At 47.5% G+C, this 23,377-nt stretch overlaps 1 protein-coding gene across 17 annotated transcripts in view; it reads right to left on the minus strand.

Annotated features, from left to right (window-relative positions):
- Window positions 1-23,377, minus strand: part of MACF1 (microtubule actin crosslinking factor 1) — a 292,958-nt gene that overhangs the window by 18,074 nt on the left and 251,507 nt on the right. For all 17 annotated transcript variants that reach the window (XM_081018107.1, XM_081018106.1, XM_081018115.1 and 14 more), the window contains 25 exons: window positions 22,698-22,939; window positions 21,738-21,944; window positions 20,583-20,702; window positions 19,388-19,495; window positions 18,310-18,528; window positions 16,775-16,978; window positions 13,707-13,938; window positions 13,356-13,582; window positions 12,825-12,947; window positions 12,022-12,123; window positions 10,811-10,912; window positions 10,521-10,694; window positions 9,844-9,999; window positions 8,123-8,320; window positions 7,081-7,209; window positions 6,209-6,382; window positions 5,337-5,492; window positions 3,767-3,973; window positions 3,396-3,515; window positions 3,120-3,289; window positions 2,407-2,566; window positions 1,911-2,105; window positions 1,516-1,644; window positions 1,280-1,423; window positions 363-551 (listed from right to left, as the gene is read on the minus strand). In XM_081018107.1, the coding sequence (XP_080874233.1) occupies window positions 363-551; window positions 1,280-1,423; window positions 1,516-1,644; window positions 1,911-2,105; window positions 2,407-2,566; window positions 3,120-3,289; window positions 3,396-3,515; window positions 3,767-3,973; window positions 5,337-5,492; window positions 6,209-6,382; window positions 7,081-7,209; window positions 8,123-8,320; window positions 9,844-9,999; window positions 10,521-10,694; window positions 10,811-10,912; window positions 12,022-12,123; window positions 12,825-12,947; window positions 13,356-13,582; window positions 13,707-13,938; window positions 16,775-16,978; window positions 18,310-18,528; window positions 19,388-19,495; window positions 20,583-20,702; window positions 21,738-21,944; window positions 22,698-22,939 (4,187 nt within the window). The remainder of the gene's footprint in view (window positions 1-362; window positions 552-1,279; window positions 1,424-1,515; window positions 1,645-1,910; window positions 2,106-2,406; window positions 2,567-3,119; window positions 3,290-3,395; window positions 3,516-3,766; window positions 3,974-5,336; window positions 5,493-6,208; window positions 6,383-7,080; window positions 7,210-8,122; window positions 8,321-9,843; window positions 10,000-10,520; window positions 10,695-10,810; window positions 10,913-12,021; window positions 12,124-12,824; window positions 12,948-13,355; window positions 13,583-13,706; window positions 13,939-16,774; window positions 16,979-18,309; window positions 18,529-19,387; window positions 19,496-20,582; window positions 20,703-21,737; window positions 21,945-22,697; window positions 22,940-23,377) is intronic.

Raw genomic sequence — 23,377 nt, forward strand, 5'->3', positions numbered from 1 at the left:
ATGGGAGCTGTAGTCTGAAGGGCTGGGCATCAGGTTCAGAAAGCCTGTGCTAGATATATATATAGCCCACTAGGTGTCAAAAGAAAAGAGGGTGAGCCAGAATTGGGGGTGGGAGCACCAGCCAGAGTGCCTCTAAGCAGTAGGAGCTGAAGGGGATGACAATGACCCTCCATTCTGATCTAAGCTTACAGGCACATGGAGTCCTACTCCATTGCAAAACCAAAGCAGTGCAAGCTCACAGAATGAAGAATGAAGTCAGGCGCTTTGTTTCACTTTAAAGCCACCGTGAACAACGTTCTCAAACACACAGCATGCTCTTTTCTGGAAGGTGGCAAAGAGGGAGCCAACCAGGGCAGGGTTACCTGGTGCTCTGCAATGAGGGCTTTGACCTGGTCAATGTTCTGTGGCATTGGCTCTTGGTCCCTCTGAATCAGCGTTGTCTCAGCCCACTGAATCCATGCCAGGAGCTCCTCCAGCAGCTCTGCATTGGCCACCAGCTCCGAGAGGGCTGATTCAAGCCGCTGCTGGTGTTGCTTTGCCCATGTGAGAACCTGGCAGAGGAGAAAAGCAGAAGGGTAGTTGGCAGCAAATGAGAGGTATCTCTGCAGGGAGAGAAGGCAGCGGAATGGAGTGGTATGTCTTTCCGGGTTACTCACATGCCCCTTCCCTTGCCTAAGCATCTTCTTCACTTTTGCATTCCCCTCCTCTAGCTCACCTGGATCTTGTGTTTTATCCTGCAAGCTCTACAACCTACTAACACTACAAACTTAGGGCACCAAGAGTGAACTAGTACTAATGGTGCCAATGATAAAATAGGCTAGAATCTAGATTAAGGGAGAAGACTTAAAATGTTTTAAGCTGAAGATGGAGGGAGTATACAGAAAAAATATTAAGGGTATGCTGTGTGTTCTTACGTGATTATATTATGTTTATTCACAAGCTACTCCAAAAAGGTTCATTCAAAAAGTGGAGTAATTTTTTTCCATTTAAATAAATAAAAAGCTCTTGCTTGTTCCAAAAATAAAATCAAAACAAAAGCACTTCTACCTAAGCATTTTAGGAACTACAGTAAATTTCTACATTCTGCAGCTGGCTCCTCTCATCTCAGTAGCCAGCACTGTCATGAACCTTCTATGATGTCACAGCAGCTGAAGCAAGGTGGGAAGGGGATTCAAAATGCATTATTATTCTTATACAGTCATAGAATTATTAAGTCTCTCAGCTCCATTCCTGCTGGCTGCAGCTGCTGAGAGGCAGAGCAAAGGCCTCTGTGACTCACTTCTTCAAACCGAGCTCGGATGATGGTGATCCAGTGCTTGATGGTGGTGATGCAGTCTGGGTGGCAAACGGCCAAGATGACCTCCCCCATCCCCACAGCGGAGTTCACATCCAGCCTTTTCTCTTCGACTTTCTTCATAAACTCCTGCAGCAAAGGTTAAAGGTACAACAGCTCAGCCTGGCTGCCTGGCAATCCCCTCAGGCTCCCGCCTTTCCCTCTTCTGAACAGCTACCCACCTTGTGGACATCGATGAGTGACTGCAGCGCTTCTGCGTCGTCGGGCAAAGCTCCCCGGAAGCGGAGGGTCTGCTCAGCTTCAGAGAGCCACTCCAGCAGAAGATGGACAGCAGTCCGAAACTCTTCTGCCTAGAAAGGAGAAACAGCACCAGTGAACCCTTCCCCGTGGAGCAAAGGCCTTTTGAGTTGCCGTACAGCAGGGATGGGAAACTCTTCTCAGCCTAAGGGCCACTTTCCTCCACAGGGAACTTTCTGGGGTAGGGGGACACACACCAGTGGTGGGCGGGGCCAGAGGCAAAAGGGGTGGAGCAATAGATACAACAGAGTCACAGGGCTGGTATGGACCAAAGAGATGTGAAAGTTGCAGATGATGCCACCCTGCTCCCGTCTCTCACCTGCTTCAGGGCCTCCTCCAACCGAGTTTGCTTCAGGACAGACATCTTGCAGACGGTGTCCCAGCGGTTGCTTAGCTCTTGCAGCTGCACTTTCACCCACGTTGTGTCATCACGGCTGTTTTCAATAAGTTCCCGGCCTGAGCGCTTGAGAACCGTGACAGTGCCTGTTCGCTTGCCAAGCTCCTTCTGGAAGACCTATCAAGGGGAACAGAGCATAGTTGCACTCTCTTTCTCCTAGCTGTCCACCCCATCCCATTTTTTAATTACGTTCCGAATGATGTTTTAAACATTTTCATGTGTTATTGTATTATATTTGTATTCTTTTATGTTAGCTGCCTTGGGCTCCCTTTGGAATGAAGGGTGAGATGTAAAACTTAGAAACTCAAGTACATTTTCACAGGGACTCCAGTTCACTGCCTTAGTCCATAACACATTGAGGCTTACACAGCGTGAAGTGGCTTCCAAATGGATGGCTCTGTCCCCCAGCAGCTGTTACCTTGTGAGCATCCATTAAGTTCATGACCAGGTCCAGGTCCCCATGGACAGGCAGGTCTTCAGCCAGCTGGGGCTCCACCTTGTACAGCCAGTCAACCAGGGCTTGCAATGCATCCATGAACTGGCCAGAGAACAGAAGGGCCTCTTCCAGTTTGTGCTGCCTGTAAAAATAAAAAATGCAGGGGTAAGTGGGTGTTTCCCCTCAACTGGCCACCTCCTTGGGCACCAACCATAATAAATGTGGCGTAATCAGAGCCTTAGGCACACCTTTAAAAAATTGGTGTGTTAAGGTGTTTTATTTATTAAAACAAATTACATGGCGTTGCATTTAAAAATTATAAAGCAGTGTACAGCACAATGTAAAAATTACAATAAAACCAAGAACTACACAATGATAATAATAAAGAGGGAAAAAATCCAAAGCAAACAGATTAAGAACAGACTAGTGTGGATTACCAGCAACGGCCTGGGAGAATCCAGATGCATCCAGAGCAAATCCAGCAGGAACCTAGCTAAGGCCCCTGCACTGCTCTGATTGGATGTGCAGTCAGTATACAAACTGGTCAAATATAGGTCTTGATGCTGATAAATGCCCCTCACACCCTATCCAAATAGGTGACTTAAAGCTGGCTTCTAACACCCCCTTGTAGGACCTGCAGGCACCTCAACTTACTACAGGATGTTACCTGTTAGGAAGCCCTTTCAGGCACTCACCTTTCCACCGATTTGCCACAGACAGTGTCCCACTTGTCACGGACTTCCCCAAGGAGATGGTCCAGGCTCTGGTTGTCATCTGGGAACTGAGCTTTTTCTTTCAGGGCCCTTCCTGTCCGGATCGTGGTGTCATAAACAGGCTGCTTGCCACCCAGGGTTTTTTGGAACTCCTGATTTTCCCAAGTAAACCCACCCAAAACATAAGTTAAGAATGAGGCCAGTGACTACAGATAATTTCACAAGAAGCAAAGGAACTGTTCCACATGCAATTCTAACCTTGTGCTTAGAGAGCTGCAGTTTGATCTTGTCGGGATCATTTGAAATTTCAAGCTCAGAATCCAGGAGATTTTCTGCATCTTCTAACCAGTCAACCAGCTTCTTCCAAGCTTCATGGAACTATGAAGATTAATTTTTTCCATTTAATTTATTATTAGAATTCACATGCCTCTCGAGCTCCACTACTCACTGCCAATTTTCACCTACCCCCCCACCCCCTAACACCTGACCCACATTTCATACTTTTGCAAACAGTGCCTAATACGCCACTGGCCCTCAATGAGCCCAAGAGGAACAGAAATATTTTGTAGCTCTGAGCTGATGCCCTTTGTGCCTCCCTGGCTTCTAGCCTACAAAGGATTGTTCCTCACCTGCTTTGCCCGCTTCCTGGCATCGTCCAGAGCCCGCCCTCTTTCCACTGACCGCTGGACGACCTTCTCCCAGCGTGACTGGACACTGACCAGGAGGTTCTTGATCAAGACCACATCCTGCTTCTGGCTGAGAAACTTCAGCTGGTTTCCACTTTGGTCTAGGCCAATTATCTGGTCCCGGTGGGCGTTCACTTCATTGGCAAACACCTGACAAGGAAAAAATGAAGGCTGCTCTCTTAGGCACCACATAATGCAGGGAAGGCCATTTGGGATGGAGGTTTTGTTCCAAGGTGAGATGGCACAAAGCTCAACTGTAGTCACTACGGCTGGCAAGGGAGTCCCAAGACTAGGCTGGGGCCTGCCATGGCCACAGATTGACTGGGTAGCCATGAGTGAGCCACATACACACACAGCCTCCAGTTCCCTACCTGCAACAAATGAATAATCTGACCCATCTCACAAGCCCCATCACTTGTTTTAGGGAACTAGTAGAAGGCTGGGGTTGTAGTCAACTAACTTTTACTCAAACTAGACCCCATTGAAATTAATGGCCTTGACTAACTTAGGCCCACTAGTTTCGATAGGTGTACTCTGCGTAAAAGTTAGTAGAATAAAACTGATAGTTATTTTTTATTAACTGATTTTAAGTCACATTTTTAATATCACAGAGTATTAATTTGTTAATGCTTCATACTTTATGATTGGTGGTTGTGCTACTGTGCTACGGCTGTGCTACTGCTCACTTCACTCACCTCCTTGCTTTAGACATTCTCCCAACCCTCCTATTCATACTGCCTGCCTCACACCAAAGTTGCTGTTGCAACCTCAGTGGAAGAGACAAAGAAGAGAGCAGTGGTGGGTGGCAGCTGAGTGGGATGGTTGCTGGGGAGCTGCCCTGCCTTGACCATTTCTAGGCAGCTCTCCTGGGGTGCCCACCTGCCTGTGTTTCTCTCTTTCCTCTGTTGGTGCTGAAATGGCATCAATGGTGTTAGGCAAGCTGCAGCAAAAGAGCAGGAGTTTTGGGGGAGCTACCCCAACCTGTCCTGACAGTTCCTCCACGACTTAGCTGGACCATAGACCTTCCCTCTTCTGCTTCCCTTCTTCTCAACCACCAATGGCCAACAGTGCCACCTACTGGCAGCCAAGCAAACTGCAGCATGGTGACAGCCTTTCCTCTTTATTATATGTTAATATTTATCTATCTTGCAGTTTCAAAAACTTGGTTATTTGAAAACACCTATGATGGAATATTTCCCTGGTTTAATTTTAAAGTCTTTTCTTATTTGGCTGCTATACCTAGGCATTGTTTATTGTTGTTCTTGTGGAAGTGCTTATTGTCTATTCTTGCTGGGGATAGAAGATACTATCTAGCTCTTATTTTATTTCTCAAGTTTCGAGCACTTGTGAATATGATACAATTATAGAACCTTAATTGAGTTCTCTCAATACTCCACAGCTATTTTAAATAATTAAGTTTTTCTCTACCTTTTGGCAGCTTCACTATTCAAGTCAGATAGCTCCCCCCACCCTCCCTGAATGCACACATGCACACCCAGGTGGGCATCATTACCTTGTGATCTTCTATCTGTGAGAGCACTGTGTTGAACATGAGGCTGGGTGGAGGAGCAACATTCAAGCTCTGCTCTGCAAGGGTGAGCCAGTTGATGAAATCTTGCAGGGAATTTTGGAACTCGGTTGCCAAGCTGAGGGCCTCTTCCAACTTGGACTGAGTTTTAAAAGAAGGGGGAGAAAAAGCAGCAGAATGAGCACAAAAGGCAGAAAGAAAGGAGCACCAGCCAAAGTTCACAAATGCTGGCTTCTGAGACAAAGACCACAATTGTGTAATAAATGAGAGACTCCTTCTAGGCTGGACCTTCTCAGTCCAACCGATGAACGTGACTTGCATATTAACAGGTCACATTTCAAATGCTGATAACTCTTCCCCTTCATCCAAGCCATTCTGGAGCCAGGTTCTCTTCCAACAAAAAGCATCAGAACAAGAAGAGACCACCTACTGGGGGGGGGCAGCCAATGTGGTGCCCTCTGGATGCTGCTGCACCACAGTGTCCATCATCCTTGACTATTGACCATACTGGCTGGGGCTCATGGGGGCTGGGAGCCCGAGAACAGCCGGAAGGCACCACATTAGCTTCCCCTGCTCTATTGGACCATCACAACTTACCAATAATGGAATTGTGAAACAGCTGGATTAAAACCAAAGCAAGGTTCTCTCTCCACTCCCTTTCCAAACACACACCTCTTTAATACCACCTCAAGTCCCAAGAGTTCCTCTGTATGAAGCTCCACATGTGCAGAGCCTCGCTTTCCTGCACAAGCTAGGGAATGTGTGGCACTCACACAAGAGTCCCCTGCTCTGCACCATGCAAATGTGAGTACAGTGATTTGGTGATGGGTACACCACCACCCCTCCTAGCACATTACCTTTCTCTCCTCCATCTTCATACTGACGAGGCCCCACTTCTGCTCCAAGAGAGCCACACTTTGCTCTGTCTTTGATCCAGACCCAGAATCATCGCGGCTCAGGAGCATCAGCCTCCCTTTAGCCAGGAGCTGGCTGTAGACCTCCTCGTTGGCTTTGAACTGGGCATAGAGCTCCTGCACAACACAGAGGCATCGTAAACAAGGGATGCTTTGCAGGACAAAATTTCCTGACATGGGGGTTCACGTGGCATAGGCAAGACCTAGTAGACAGTTGTGTGTGAAGATTGCTTCTGCTGTTAGCCAGGTGCACTTGGCTCTGGGGGTTGCCTGCCAATTCCAGCTTCTCAGGGCCAACGCTTCATGTTACTCTAAGCATGTGGTGTACAGCTACGCCTACAGGTTTTCATTATCTAATTACAGGGATGGGAGATCCCTAATCTGATCAAGACCACAATCCCTGGGAAGGGGGTCTACCCCACCCAGTCATGATCTGGACAAAAATCACCCTTCCCGCTTGTGGCCTCGAAACTTAGGGGGAAGGTTCCCACTGGTGAATAATCTTTACACCTGACTGTGCACACATTTTTCTCTGTGACATCCTTACGTGTAAAAACTTCATATTTGTGGTGGTCCAGGGTTGCTGATGCCAGCTGATAGCTGAGTGCAATAACATGGAATATCCACGAGTACCTTAGGTAGATACAGCTGTGCACTGTAAGCTGGAATGTAGCTAACCAGGCCTTCCCCTATTCCTTTTTCTCTGGTGCTTTCCCTTTTAGGTATTTCACGTCTCACCTGTGATGCACATTATCCTTCCCTCCCATATTAAGGGGCCATTCATTCCAGGCATCAGTTCGGCCATCACAACTCACCATGTGGGCATTCAGTTGCTCTCGAGCAGTCTCCGGCAGCCCACCTGTCGGTTTGGAGGCAGACAGCTGGTTCTCCATCCTCGTGAGCCAGAGGAGGAAATCTTCAATTTCACCATGGAAACCTTGAGCCTGCAAGGGAACACAAAGCACATGCTAGACTGAAGGGCACAAGCAATTCACTCTGATGGTTTCGGAAACCTCAGCAGGAGATACCAGGATTTAAAAAACCAAAAGTACAGAAATACATTTTGAGGTAGTGACATTAAAAAAGCAAAACCAAAGTGCCAAGCATAAGCTTAGGTTCAAATCCCAGCCTATTTCTAGCCATCCTCTTCTAGCCTAGCTCCCAGAAGTAAGAAAAGCTTTCCCAAAAAGATTCTGGCTCAAAGAACGAATCATCTCCAAAGTGAGGAAGCAGCTGAGAAAGACTCATCTGTACACCCAAACAAGTCCAGCCACAGAGCAAGTCTTGGTGGGCAATCACCTGAACACACAAAGGGATAAATAAATAACCAGGAGGAGGGGCAGCACACACAGGCCCCCCCCAATCCCCTCCCCCCAAGGGCACCAGCTGCTCTTCACAACTCCTTTCACTTGTATATTTAACAAGAGAGTTATATCCCATCCTTCATCCCCCCCCAAATAGTTAGAATGGTTTACAAAAAACAAAATAATATAAAAACATAATGTCAACTTGTGCACTGAAGATTCAGTTATTCTTATAGGGAGAACTTCAATTTGTGATAAGGTCTGAAGTGGTTTGTTTTTTAAAGAATTGGTAATTAACTTGCTTAGAAACCCCCTGCAATTGGAAGCCTTTTTGTAGGGAGACACACAGTCCAAGAAACCCTACAGACCTTGGTGCTCATTGCGAGACGTGCCCCCACCTTCCCCACTCCCATCTCAACCGTATGTGTGTTCAGGTGCATGCCTGAATGTGGCTCCTTTGAAATGTTGGGCGAGGAATGCAAGGAACGAGAGGGCTCTGAAGAGCACCCACTGCCCGCCTAACTAGGGAGGCCAGACTCTCTTCCCAGCTGACCTGCTGAAGGGTCATCTGCAGCTGCTGCTCTCGCTCCTCTGTCTTCTGCAGCACCGACTCCCAGCATGAATTCATTGTCTCCAGGCGGTTCCGGAGACTGCTGGCATCATCCCCTGCGCTGGATTCCAAGAGCTCATTGCCAGCCTTGTTCACTGTCTCCACTGTGGACTGATGGGCCAGCACATCATTCTTCAGCACCTAGTGTGGTGTTGCAGATGGAGAAGAGGAAATACTTTAGGGCCCTTGCAAGCCTCTGTGGCACTAGCAAAGGATGGTGGACCCAAGTTCAGCCCCTGTCAATCAGCATGGCTGGAGTCTCCTGCATTTTGGTTTCGGTGTACAAACTCAGGAAGCAAAGCCCATGAGATGAGGCTTCCTGGATATTCTCACAAAACACTCTCAGCATCAGCAGTAAGTTACTGGTAATAACTGACCAAATGTGGCCTGGCAAGCCCAAGCAAACACCCCCAGCTAGAGGAAAGGCTGTGGTTCAGTGGCAGGGCACCTGCTTTGCATGCACACAGTGCCAGGCTGGATCTCTGGTATCTCCAGGTAGGGCTGGCAAAGACTCTTTCTGACATCCTCGGGAACTGCTGTCAGTCAGGGTAGACAATGCTGAGTGAGATAAACCAATTGTCATGAGCCCCATGGAGACATCTTGGCAGAGCTGGTTGGCATGGGATGGCAGTGTGGACCCTGATTCTGGGGAGTGGCTCAGTGGGCCAGAAAGTGGGTTGTTGGGAGAAAGACCCATCTCAGAATCATCAGGCATTCCAAGCGTCAGGGGAGTGACTCCGCCTCTTGCCAGTGATGCACTCCCTTCCCCAGGGAAGTGCCAGCTCAGGTCGGACTGTGAACAGACAGCATCCACCCACCCCATGCCCAAGGGCATGACTTGTGCCAACATGAGCTGACCCAGCTTTCTCATAGAAGTGCTTGTTTGCTTGCCCGGCCCTGTGGCTTGGGACAGGACCCACACGAATGACTGTGCCCAGCCAGATCTTCAGAAAGGGATGCCAGGGGGATATGTCACATGTTGGGACAACATCTTCACTTATGCCTAGCCATGAACTCCACAACCCCTTGTAAGCACCTATCTACACTCATCTCATGTCTGTGCCCTGCAGTGAATTCTGGAAGAAAGCTTTTGGAATAACTGCTCTGAGAGCCAGCATTGTGTCCGTAAGTGGGAGCCAGGACACCAAGGGTCTACCTCACTTAAGGCAGCTTCCAGTGTCATCCGTTGATGCTGCTCTCATAATATTCCCAGTCCTTTCCTCAAAGCAAGCCTCCGATTCAGCTATAATGACACAGCTGCAGTGACAGCCCAGAAAGATGAAGATTCCTGGGGCAGGATATGGAGGAGGGGGCACTTTTGTCATTCAAAAGCTCTGCAGTGGCCCAATGGCAAAAGGACAGAAAGGAGCTGACTTAACCAGATCTTTGGCCCATGCAGCCACACACTGCATTTAGCAGCAGCTCTCTAAGCTCTCAAGGAAATTTTGTGAGCCCAGTCACTAGAGATGGGCCAGGACCTTAAGCTGAGAACAGACACATTCTGTTGCCAAGCTGGACTCCTCTCACTGAAGGACAGAAACAGGGAACTCTTTGCAAAAAGCAATCTGCAAGTATTACTACTACTACTACAAAAATTGTATATCGTCCTTCATCCATAGTTTTCAGGGTGGTTCACAATGTAAAACCCCTTCCCCTGTACTTACATGGTGCTTAGCTAATTCCACCTCAATGACTTTTGGGTCACCATTGATGGGCCTCTGGGCATCCAGCAGCTCTTCGGTGTGGGTCAGCCAGGCCATCAGCTCAGCCAGCGCATGTTGGAACTGGCCAAGGGCCAAGAGGGCACCTTCTAGCTTGTGCTGTTTATAGACAAGGTGAGAAGAGGAATTTCTTTTAAGAAAACAAGGTTAGGTGTGTGTATATTTGTTTTATAGGATTTTTAAAATCCCATTTTTCTATGCACCAAGGAGGAGCACTTAAAAGTTGCAGTACTTTAAAAATAGTGCAAAGTATACCAAAAACAGGCAAATAAATAACAGGACCCAACAACAAGTAAAAATAAAACAGGAAGACAGAAGGCAAGCAAAACATCAGCTTAAGCAGGGAAAAAATGTGTTTACTAGATGACAAAAGACCATCAGCACAGTAGCTGCACAAATCTCTAGCACTCCAGTTAGCAATGGGACACGCAGTGGAGGGTCTGGCCAGGCCCAAGGAGGAAGCAGCAGTGGCAGCCCTCAAGGTAACCTGGTCTGAGACCCTTTGGGGCTTCAAAAGGTGATAGCCAGCCCCTTTAATTGAACCTATGCCATCTTCAGATGGAGCGAGGGCTTTAAAGGCTTTACCCACACCTCAGGCCCTGGCAGTTCACCCACCATACCTGCCGATGGGCTATTTTCTCATTCAGGTTCTCCCACAGATGCTTCAGCTCCGTCAGAGGCTCCCGGATGATGTCTCGGTCTGTCTCATCCATGGCTTTTTTGAGCATGAGCCCTCCCTGGTGATTCAGTTTCTCCATCTCGATCTGCTGCTGGTAAACTTCCATTTTAAATTCCTGTCAAGAAGGAGAAAGCAGGGAGTTTCACGCTCAGGACTGGGCCTGATGATTTATTTAAAGAATTTATAAACCGCCCACCATTTGAAAATACCACAGTGCACAAACACACGCACCTTCATCTCGTTCAGCTGCTCTTTGACGGTGTTGAGATCCGTCCCCACAGGGGGCATGTTGCAGAGTTTGATCACTGTGTTGTCCAGCCAGTCAAACATGGCCTGAAAAGGGAGCAGGCCCACAAATGAAGGGAGACCCAGCCAGCTACCACCCAGTGGCACAGCGTTCTGGCCTCCATGAAAAGAGTCAGCACCCAGTTCATAACCCTTTCCCTCAGCCTCTCCTCTTTCTCACAGGCTCAACTACTCCTCTGAGATGCCTGGCCCTTAATACAAAACAACCCTGCCGGGTCAGACCAAAGATCCATGTCCAGCCTGGTATCCTGTTCCTAACAGTGGAAAGCTGACAGGCAAGGTTTGGATCATCCCCTGCTGCTTCTCCCCAGTGTCAGCCACCCTAAGGTAGACTGCCCTTATACACAGAGGCTCCATTTACAATTATTATATTAGAATCAGGCCTAAATGACATGAAGCAAGGTCTTTTCTGTAGTGGTGCCTGATTGTGAAACTCTCTCACTTCAGGTGTGCAGATTGCTACAACTTTGCTGGGATTCCACCACCAGGTTGAAACATAGCTGCTCTCTCTCTGGCCTTTGGAAGAATTTAGCTATTCTGCCCAAGGTCTAAGTGCTATTCTGAGATGCTGTCATTTTTAACTAATAATTCATAACTGGTTTCAACAGCAGTTATGTTCCTATTGTTTTACTGATGTCTTCGCCAACCTGGTGCCCTCTAGATGTTTTGAACTATAACTCCCATTAGCTCTCAACCAGTGCCAATGGGAGCTGGAGGGCACCAGGTGTGCAAAGGATGGTGTATAAGAACCTTAATTAATAAACTAAAATGACACTGGCCCTCCCACCCTCCAAGAATCTGGTGTTCCTCCGACTACTCTGTGATGTTTATGCATTAAGCCTGGCACTACAATGAAAGATGCTCAGAATTAAGAGCCGGAATCCGTTTCAGGCGGTAGCTAGAAATGATCCCTGCTTTCCTTAGGAAGCACCATGGCTCAGTGGCAGAGCAGCTGCTTTTCATGCAGAAGGTCCCTGGTTCAATCCCTGGCGGCATCTCCAGGTAGGGTTGGGGGGCCTTCCTGCTTGAAATCCTAGAGAGCCAGTGTGGATGGACCAATGGTCTGGTAAAGCATCTCCCTTGCCTCTGCGCTTTCCCTACCCCTGCGCATCACCTCCCCCTCCACCCGTTGTCACCTGCAACGTGTCCTGGTACTGCACTGCCGACTGCATGGCCTCCTCCAGCCGCTCCAGCCGCTCCTTCCAGGTTTTGTTCAGGTTCTCCCAGGCACCGTTCATCTGCAAAAGCAAGGAGAGGTCATTGGGGGCTGGGCGTCTTGCCAGTGTGGGAGCCAGTTAGGCAGCACAGTGCGCAGGGTTGGATTCAGACAGGGGAGCCGCAGGCACCAAGTCCTGGTCAGCCCTGGAGATCATCGCATGTGCCTTTCTTTATTCAACTGACTCTCATGCCTGCCAAGTGGCAGCCCAGACTATTGCCTGCTTTTCAGGAATCTGTAAAGGAACCTTTTTTGGGGGGGGGGGAGTGCCCTGGGCTACCTGTCCCCTGCCTGCTCCGATATCCCATTTGCAGCACAGGTAAGCTAAGCTGGAGAACACACTTGCTAAGTATGGGTGGTTTACTGATGCCCCCGATTCACTTTGCAGGATCCCTGCCTTCCTGGCCTCCCAATCTGACAACGAAATGAGAGCAGCAGCAAAGTTCTACTGCAGACATGTCTCTTCATCAGACTGAGGAAGTTTCAGCAGTCCTCTGTGCCATAGGCTGGTTTCTACACACACTCCCACAACCCTCTCTATTCTCCATCCAGGCAAACGAGAGGCATGATCAGGGTTCAAGGACATGCCTCTAGCAAGGCAGTAGCACTCAAGGAGAGTGTGACACCAGGCTGGCGAGAGGATGTGTGACTGAGGAAGGGTGTGTGACTTGGGGAGAGGTCCAATGGTCAGAGAGAGAGGCCCAGGGGCCACAATCTACCCACCTCATCTATGCTTTTCTTCACTTCTGGTTTTTCTGTCTCACCGCAGGCAAAGATCAGGTCAGTCCCAAGAATCCGGATGAACTCCAGTTCTTCATGCAAACTGTCCGTTTCCTCCTTGATTGTCTGCAGGATTAAGGTCACCATAGTGGTTGATGTTTTATTAGCAAGCACTGCTCCAAAATGGCATCTGGGTTGCCGGAGTGACTCACAACACACATTTATAAGCCTTCTTGTTTATTAAATTGCACTTCTAATCAGAGATTAAATTTCTAAAGAAAAAAGGCAGGAAGCTCAGGCAGCAGCACACATACCTTGCTATAACAATATGCAAGGCAGTTGCCAAAGCTGCTAAATGCAGAGATTTTAAAGACCGAAGAACGGAAATCTGTTCTGCTTTTAAATAGGATTATTTGAATCATTTTCACCTTGGGAGGTTTTCTATTTATTATAGGTGAGCGTATTATTCCATGCCTTGCGCAGCGGGCCATTCCGTTTGCCTACCGCAGAAATGTTTGCCTTTGCCATCCTTACCTCTGCTGCTTCAACCTGCTGTTTGATGATGGATGGGTCAATCCCCGGACTCTCCAAGTCATGGACAATGTCCTGTGTGTCTCGGATGGTGGTCAGGAGGGCAGCCATGTCATACCAAAATTTCTCTGCCAGTTCCAAGACATCCAGGAATTTAATTTCACGTTCCTCAGCCCGGGCTTTGATGTCCTCCCAGAAAAACACCATTTGGTCTAATTTATCCTGGATTTCTGAAATGGAGGAAACATCACAAACCAAAATAATGAGAATCTCTTTCCGTTGGGGTGGAATATAAGAATTTGCATGACAAAAAACCGAAAGGAGGGAACATGTGACAGTTCCAATCCCCCTGACCTTTGGCTGCCAGGTCCTTGTCTGCACCTTGCGACCGTCCAATCAGCTCCTCCCCGCGGCGTTTCAGGGCCTCAAAGGACGGCTGCAGCTTCTCCAGCTCCATGGTGGCATTTTTGTTGTCGCCAATGCACTCTCGGATCTTCTCAACCTCAGCTGGGATCAGGGGAGGCATTCGCAGGCGGGAGGAGAGGGACTCCAGAGTCTCCAGCATGGGCTCAATCTTGTCATGGAACTGAGCAGGAAGAAGGAGGCGGCTTAGCAAGGGCACGACTGAGAGGCTGCACTGAACAGCCCACAGGAATCTACAGGCCCTTCAAAAAGGAGCAGCAGAAGCAGCGCCTGTTGCAATCAGCACAGGCTTCTAGCCCAACACTCTTATGTATGGTTAGATGCATAGTTTATCTGCTGTGTTGCTATTATTATTTTTTAATTTTTTTACTGAATGTTATGGTTTTGATAGACTTGCCCGTAACCCACCCTGTGATCTGCAGATAAAGGGATGTACAGAAATTGACTGAATAGGTAAATAAATGCATGTCAATTTCATCCCAGAGGTGGCTTCCTGTTTCCCCTCCCACCACAAAAGGTTGCTGTCATGCCCCTCACTGAACAAAAGCAACATCTATATAGGTTTAAGAGTTTGGTCCATAAGGCAATTTTAAACTTTATTTGTGTGGGTGTGATTTTTGACGGCAGATGGATTCCTGGTTTGGTTTCATAATCCAGAAAGCTTTCAGAATAAAGGCTTCCCCTGGAAGGAATCTGTCTGGATACTGGAATACCACCCACTCCCAAAAATGACATGCACAGGGATCTTAAGATTTGAGTCACCTTACTCAGCCCTAACTGAAGTTGTTTTTACAGAAACCAAATCCACTCTGAGCAAAAAGATGGGCAATCCTCTGACATCACAATCCAACTGGCACAATCCTGCACAGCTTCAAGAGCCTTCTCCATTCATGTTGACTGAAGTGGTGATGAGTGAAAGCCAAGCGATTCCCAAAGTAAATGCCATCTCAGACTCAGCAGGTGCTCCCGAGATAAGCCACTATACCCTCAAGCTGCGCCCTCTCTCCATCCAGCAACATGGGCATAAAACTGGCCTGCCTCACAAGGCTGTTGTAATTTAGAGATAATGTATGCAAAATGCTCTGAACCCTTCAAAGAAGTGCTAAGAGTCACCATAATCAGATGCATGAAACACCAGTGTGCATACATAGAACAACCTCCCCAACCTGGTGCCCTCTAGTGCAACTCCTACTAGCTCCAACCAGCACAACCTCCTCATTCCATGTCACAAACTGTTTTTGACATTCCCCACGGTTGCAAAAGCAGCTAGTCATGGGGCATGGCTGAGAAGCTGCTGTCTGAGAACCAGGAATGAATCATACAGTCCTTTGGATCCTGTCCATTAGCTGCATCATTCCCTCTTCAAAAACAGCTCCTCAAAGAGCAATCCATAATTAGCTTAGATGAATTTGCAGCGATGGGCATGTTGCAGGGGTGCTCCTCCTGAGAACACACTTATAGGGAGAGGGAGGGAGGGCGGTCCAACTACAGAGCTACAGGGATTCTGCTTCAACCGAACAGCAGCTGAAAGGCATAAGGCCAAGAGCAAACCTTTGTCAGTTGCCACCCCTTCTGAAGCTTAATGCTTTCCTACCCCACTGGCTTTTCTGCCTGGATCAAAGTCTGCAAAAAGACTTCCAAAGAGGGGGGAGTCCACTCCTAATTGAGCCAACCGTTTAACTTTTTGATGTACTTTGAAAAGAATTCACACCAAGGAATTTAAATACTGTTGCACCTGGGAGGTTTTTAAGCTTTACAAAATAAGGGAGGGTGTTTTGTGGTTCAAAAACCCAACAGTACTTCCAGACGACAATAGATACATGCAAAAAACCACTTTGCAAAGAAGGGGAGCGAAATTGCTAGCCAATGAAGACACCATCGTTTCTGGTAAGTCAGAGGGGAGAAGGATTGCAATGTGATGAAGAGGAGGGATTCTTACCTCTCCAATCTGTCATGGTGTGGTGCAGTCAACACAACAATGAAATGTGAAGAGCACGCAGGGAAGACGGGAACAGGCACCGAAACACACAACAGGGAACAAAATCCACAATGGGAGGGGAGATGAGACGGGAAATGGAGGAGGAGGAGGAGGAAAAACAACTCAGAGTTAATATATGAGCAAAAACCGGAACGTGGGGGGAAATAAAAATGTATTGTTTTATTCAATATATTAAACAGATGAAACACAGAACAAAACCTAGGCTAGGGTACCATAGATTAACAATGGTTAAAGTTTTACCAGCTAACTTCCAAATAGCATGCAAGACAATTGCATGGGGTGGGGGAGAGTCTGAAATGAGGTGCTAAGAACAATCTGTATGATTCCTGGCTTAAGCTCAAAATCACATGACACAGAAAAGGAAATTAGCAACAGCAAAGGGATTTGTGCCTAACAAAAATCCTTTGCCAAACTTAAATGTAGTTTCCCCTTGCACTGTTCTCATCCCCACCCACCACTGCTCTGGTCAGGTGAGAAAATGGGTTCACTCCCCTAAGCAAAGGAACTCACTGCCTCCTATGTCATGGGCCAACCCAGCCCTTGCCCAGCAGTTATTTGCTTCAGTAAAGGACCTAAAGAAAAATTTTGTCCAAGGCTGTTAGCGGAGTTGGGGAAGGCGGAGGGTTGTTGAAGATCCTGGAACAGGAGGAAGAAGTTGTGATTCTGTGATCTAGTTGAGATTCCTGCATTGCAGGGGGTTGGACTAGATGACCATCAGAGTTCCTTCCATTTCTATGATTCAACAACCCCTGCCAGTCAGTGTAGACAATACTGAGCTGGCTTGACTAAGGCAGCTTCTTATGTCGGGTTGAGAAGTTGGTAAGTCTAATGCATTTGTGGGGACTGTGATCTTTCAAACAGGTGAGGGGGTGGTGGCTAAGTATATCCCCCTCCTCTTCTACAGTGAGGGCAGATTGCAAACAATCTCCACCTAAGCCCCCCATATGATACCCACAGATTGCACTGAATCATTGAAGGATGGAGCCAGGGAATCACAAACCTGGGTTGACTGTGAGACGGCCTCGTCCATCGCCAGAGCCCGTTGGCGGACATCCTCCTTGATGCGGGAGTACATAGTTTCTGCCGTTAAGTATTTCTCCTTTACCATCTCTCCTTCTTCTGGGTTCAGCTCACTCAGCTGTGGCCCGATTTTCAGCAGCTTATCAATATGGGGTTTGTGTTCTGCAATCAACTCTCTCAGTTGCTGCAAAGCGAAGAATTGCAATGAGACTCAAAGATGATACCTCCTGCTTTATGCATTTCACTACACTGTGATCCCAGGTTCACAAATCAAACAAAAGAGCAGATTCTGCAATTAAACCAACTGCGTTTATTGGCTCCAAAAAGCTAAAGAACTTGTGTTTGCTCAGCATCGTGTTATAAGATGCAGAGACCATATTAACCTCAAGCCGTAATGCTCAAAGCCAGCCTGGTGCCCTCCAGAGGTGTTGGACTACAATTCTCATCTCCTGCAGCCAGCAGACTGTGCTAGCTGGCATTGGTGGGAATTGTACTTCAAAATATACTGAATATATACTAAAATAAAGTGTGGAAACACTGGGTAGAATTCAAGGTCGCACTAATGCAATCATTCCGTCAGCGCACGCATTTCTGCTAGCCAGATGGAGCTATCTCCCCTCCCCCCACCCCCAGTGCTGCTCTGGGTTTCTCCCAAAAACTCCAGAGTGGAATTGGGAGAGGCATAGGGTGCAGAGAGAAGTCTTACTGTGCTAGTGGGAATCCTTGTGCTGGCTTCTGCTACTGCACTAGGTTAGCTGAATCCGTCCCAGACAGAATTCATAATCTGCATTGCAGAGATCTTTTATCACTACATGATTCAGTAACCACTTCTACCGTTTTCAGCGGTAAGTTGAGGGCATTGTGATGCCCTCTCTCTGTTGCCTTGGGTGATCCAAAGGGGATCCAAAGAGGATTGCCAGGGCTAATTTAACTGTCTTTCCAAAATTCCAACAGGGCTTTGGGATACAAAACCCTCACCCTCCTACCCAACCAATCACTAACTCCAGTCTTTCCCCTCCCTCCATTCCCTAACCCACTTGCTTCTCTAGTTGACTGCTGCCCAGTTTCCACATGTTCTGCTCACCAACCTCCCTCAGCTTGCAAATGTCCGCTTGCAAACAACCTCCATCTCTGAGGAAGGGCCCCTGGCAAAGCTCAGCAACTCTCCAGAAGCCAAATGTTTTCATGGTCTGCACATTTGGGGCTTGCATTATCGCCCAAACACAGAGGGACTTTTGCTTGCTTCTCACAATCAGAGTTCTAAAGGTCTATAGTTTTTTAAGCTACAGATTCATACCATGGGTGTCTGCAGAACCTTTTTTTGAGGGGAAAGTCAATGCAAAGTGGGGAGCAGGCTATTTCCCCCCACCACAAGCACAAAAGAGAAAACTAAAGCCTGCAAATTTAGCCTCATATCTCAGGTTATACAGGTGTGAGAAACTTAAGTTTTACAAAACTGAAAGCTGGTGGTCTGAGCATTCATGCTTCTCTCTCCTGCCCCCACCCCCTTCTTACCCTCATATCTTCCTGCTGCTGCTTGAGGTGCTCGTGGTCAATGGCCAGAGGGGGCAACTGCCCAATCAACACCTGCGTCTCTTCCAGCCAAGGGTTGAGCTCTTCGTAGGTCTCCCAGAACTGGTTGACTAAGACCTGGGCGCGCTCCAAGCGGGCGTAGCGCTCTGAATTGAGGTGGCTGATGTCATCGTACTGCTTCAGAAGACACTCCGTCTTCTCCTGCAGAAAGAGTAAGATTAAGATGTGAAGCTCAGAGAAGAGGCGCAAGGATTAAGAGGCCTAGGAGATGTCGGGTGACGGTTTTCTGATATGAGTGGATTATGTTCCAGCCTGTTTTCCTAAATAAATCTCCCCATACTGCCTCTTGGGCCATTCACATAGCTCTTGCCACTAGCCAACAGGCACACATCACTTGGTACTCTGAATTTTGGATATAATATACTTTAAGAGGAGGGGAAATGGTCTATCTGAGTCAAAGAACAAAAGCAGATGCATGGAGCGGATACCAACTGGATTCTTTTTATTTATTAGTTTTATACCCCACTTTTCCTTCAAGGAGCTCAAAGGGGTGTATATGGCTCTCTGCCTCTAATTTATCCTCACAACAATCCTGTGAGGTAGCTTAGGCTCAAAGATGATGACTGGCCTCAGGTCATCCAGTGAGCTTCTTGGCTCAAATTTGATCCCTGGTCTCCTAGGTCCTAGTCCAATATTCTAACCACTACACCAAATCGCCTTTTGCTTTGTGCTAACTAGACATTTCTACCTACTGGCTATAAATGCATGATGCAACTTCCAGTAGCTAAGTACTAGCAAACAAAAAACAAAAAAACTTGGTTAGCCCAGGGGCAGGACCACTGAAAACATGCACAAGTACAACAAGGCTGGCCCCTGGCTGAGTGTTGCCCTCTGCAGCTTTCTTCTCACTCACTAGAGCAGTCTTAGCCAACCCAGTGCCCTTTGGATATTTTGACCTACAACTCCCATCAGCCCCAGCCAGCACTGGGGGCTGCTGGGAGTTGTAGTGCAAAAGCAACTGGAGGGCAGCAAGTTGGTGCATGCAGGACAAGAGATTTACCTGCAGTGTGGCTTTCTGTTCTTCCCCACAGGTTCCAAAGATCTCATTCCGCTGGCTGAGCAGCTCGTCCACAGAATCTTTGTGTCGGATGATGTCAATAGAGAAAGCCTGAAAGGTTGAACAAGCACAAAGCAATTTTCTTTAAAAAGAAGTGGGTGACGAGAGACGGCGCAAGCACCCTGCATCCATACTGCAATGTCATTCTTGGCCTGACTGAAGCCATCGTGCCTACACTTATCAGGGCCATAGGGTTCAAGTCTGCCTAACTCTAACCATCTAGTATTATTCAAATCAGCATTTTCCAACCTGGTGCCCCCACCCAAATGCCTTTGGGGTACAGCTCCCATCATCCCTAACCCTTGGCTGTGCTGGCTGATGGGTGTTGTAGTCCAAAACATCTGGAAGGTACCAGGGTGGGGAAGGCCAATTTAAATTTCTATCCCACCCATCCATATAGTGGTACCCAAGAGATAATTAACAACAAATAAGATAAAATACAACATGAAGAACAAAGCTGTAAAATAAAAAAACTGCAAAAAGCCCACCCCAGACTGGTAAAAAACAGATCAAGGAAACAGCCCGTTAAAAATAATGAGAACAGAATTGGATGCAATATTGCCCTGATACAGTCTGTTCTGCTAAGCTGGAGTCCAGATGCCCCCACTTCCCCCCAAAAATATTCTATTTCAACTCCCTTGTCCACAACACCCCATCCAATCTGCCTAATCTGAACAGCACCTCAAATTTTGTTCAGAACCACCCAAGCCCGCTGATCCCCCCCTCCCCCTTGTCCTTCTTATCCCTTTGGATATCAAAACCCAAACACTGAGTTGGTTCCAGAAAAAGCCAGTCATTCTTTAGACCAATTGATACCAGCAGACTATGTAAGACAGTCATTACTAATCTGCCCTGGTGATTTCAATGGGCAGGAAGCATGGCTAAGTCTGGACCTAACCCATGGTTTCATCCATGATGCCTTTAGACCGCCACACGACTCCCAATGCCTCAAGAAATCTCAAGAGCTCCAGCTGATGCTGATGCTTCCATGTTATTCTTCCCTGGAAGCTCCCAGCCTCTCTGCTGGCTTCCCAGCACTCAGGGCCATCATCTACTCTTCTGCAACGGCACGGTTAAAAGTACCACTTTGCCCTCCAGCTCACTCCATCCAGCAAGCGTTCAACCCAGAGTCCCGCACCTTTTGGACCTGAAGCTGGGCTGTAGTCTGGTCTTGCTCCAGGCGAATTGGGCCAAGCGCCATCAGCTTCCGTTTCGTCTCAGCAACCCAGGCAAGCTCTGAATCAGCTGCCTGCTCATACTGTCCGGGGGAAAGAGAGGAGAATTTAGGGCTGGCAAGGCACAAACCGGAAGAAGCCTGGCATCTGCCCTTGCATGTGGGGCAACTATGAGGCTGCATGAGCATTAAACGAAGAGTAAGGTGGGGGAAAGGAAGTCAGGCTAGATTTTGGCTAAAGTACATTCAGACCAAGCTGCAGCTTCCTCTTAGCCACAACATTGCTTTCTGACATATCCACAAGCCCCAATGCTGTTCTCCAGATGCTGCTGGGACTCAGACTCTCCTTAGTAAGGTCAATGGACGGGGTGATGAATCCATCAGCAGCACCCAGAGGGCCACATGAGAGAAGGCAGCTTCTTAGCAGTGTGTGAAAATAATTTTAAATTCAGAAGTGCTGAGAAATCAAAGTTTTAAAACTACTAGCCCTGTGCAAAGATGGAAAATTCTTAGGAATCAACATTAGTGTTTCAGGCACTTGACTGATCAAGAGATGAGATTTACAGAGTTAATTCCATATCTGAAATGAATGAATGTGTGAGAAAGTTGACCTGAAGCTTGTGGTTTTTTGCTTCACTATTCTCGAGTGAAAACTCTGTTTTTATCCAACTCTCCATCCAACTCACTCATTACCCTTGAAACTGACCTTGGCCTCGCTAGTGTTACTCTGTCTGCAAAGCAGAAGACAGCCCAGAAAAAGGACCACCCAAGACAGGCTAGAAAAATAAAATGATTTTACAAATGTTTGATTCCTTGATAATATGCTCCATGAAGAAACATTATGTTTTGTGAGTTGATGTGTATCCTGTGGGTGAGATCACGTGCTTTACTGACTGGCTGTACACATATCTTTAGTTCTTGTGTTTGTGGCGCATTGTACCAATCCCTATTACAGGTTATTGATGGCAGAGTCTCCTGTCATCTGCGTGGAGGAGCAGGACCTATTTTCTTTTTAATTTAGAAGCCTGCCCACTCCCTGTCTTCTCTGCACCAAGCCCTTTTCCACAGAAGGTCCTTATGAGGGAAGAAACACTAAAAAAGCAGACTCTCAAACTCTACCTGCTGGGACCTCTGTATAGCAGCATCTATTTCTTCCACCCTTTGCTTGATGGTGTCACTGATCATCTTGTAGCGCTCATTAGTATCCGAAACCAACTTATCCAGCCCTTCGCGGGCACGCCAGGGCACCAGCTCCAGGAGGGCACGGCTAACTTCGTTCACAGTATCCAGGATAAGCCTGTGTTCCATCACCTCCTTCTTCAGTTCCTGGAAAAGAAAAGGAAAAAAGGTCCGGTTGTCTGTGGTTGTGAATCCACCTGCCCTTTGGGTTGTGCGAGAAGGGTATTTTTTCATGATCAAAGACCGGCACAAGGCCCCCTGGTGTTGGAAATCCAGGCCTCCATTTGTTGAAATGGACAGAGGTCTTTCATTTGTAGTGGAAGGAAAGAGGAAAGAACATTTCCCATCCCAGCAGAAGTGGGCAAGGCATCTTCCTGGCTGTGGATCACAGGCCAGTGTATGATAATCACTTTTACTTGCAGGTGCTTTAAACTAAAAAGCAGACATAGCTGTGTCAGTCCATTAAAAAACCCTCCAAAGTCTGCAAATGCCTTTATTAGGACCAATCTAAAAGCTTCTAAGCTCTCCATAACTCTTCAGAATATCACACAAAGCTGGGAGTATGGACATTAAAAAAAAAAAAAACAAAACCCCAGGGAAGTACAGCAGAGCAATTAGCAAGCCATGAAGTCAGCACTTGTAGACACATTCCAAGAGGAGGATTGCAGACTGAGAAGGTTCCCTCTCTGATACTATAAACAACAGGTTACACAGCGAGGCTCATTTGGTAAAGTAACAATGGCTTCTTGCCTGCTGAGAAGTCCTAGAGAACTTACAAGCTGGTCACATTTTTGTGAGTTTTTGGTCTGTTAGTTACTAACTGGTTAGCACTCTCTCTGTTACTACCAAAGCCCACTCTCCTTTGAAAACACTCTGCCTGAGTGTGGAATGGCTCCTGACCTTCTGCCTCTGCTGGAACTGAGGGATCTGCTCCCCGACAGGAGAGTGCCCTCCACCCGACGTCAGCTCCTCTTCCACCAGACCCATCCAGTCTGTCAGCTCCTCGTGCGTGGACTGGAACTTGGTGGCCAGCTGGCGGGCCTGTTCCAGAGTACGGAGAGCCTTTGAGCTGGCTGTGGTGATATCCGAGTAGCGGGTCTTGATGCCGTCCAGCTTCTCCTGGATGAGCAGCACCTCTTCCCCTGCAGGGAGCCACCAAGTGTTTAGCTGCAGCAAGCTCTAGTCATTTGGTTTAGAGACTTCTTTTGTTTTGCCACTTTATCTGCAGGCTTAGAAACTACTTCTCAAACAAAAGCTACTGAAGTAGAATAAAATAAGATTAACTCCCCACATGTCATAGACTCAATAAGCTAAAAACAATAAAATAATTTCTGTACTTAATGTTCTAGAAAATGACAAGCCTTCTTAAGCAAAAAGCAGCAAATACTTGGGTTTTAAAGCCCCTGCTTTCAACCCCACTCCTGTTTGCCTGAAGCAACCCTTTATAAGAAAATAAGAAATGAAGTGGGTGGATCTTTTTTGAGGGGAAAGTTGTACTATGTTCTGCAGCCACTGGCACAGAGGAGTCAATGAAGAATGACAGGAAGGATCGTGGGGAGCGCAACAGGTTGGCTAGCCTT

The sequence above is a fragment of the Podarcis pityusensis genome, assembly GCF_964106645.2.
Source record: "Podarcis pityusensis genome assembly, chromosome: 8".
Classification (NCBI taxonomy): domain Eukaryota; kingdom Metazoa; phylum Chordata; class Lepidosauria; order Squamata; family Lacertidae; genus Podarcis; species Podarcis pityusensis.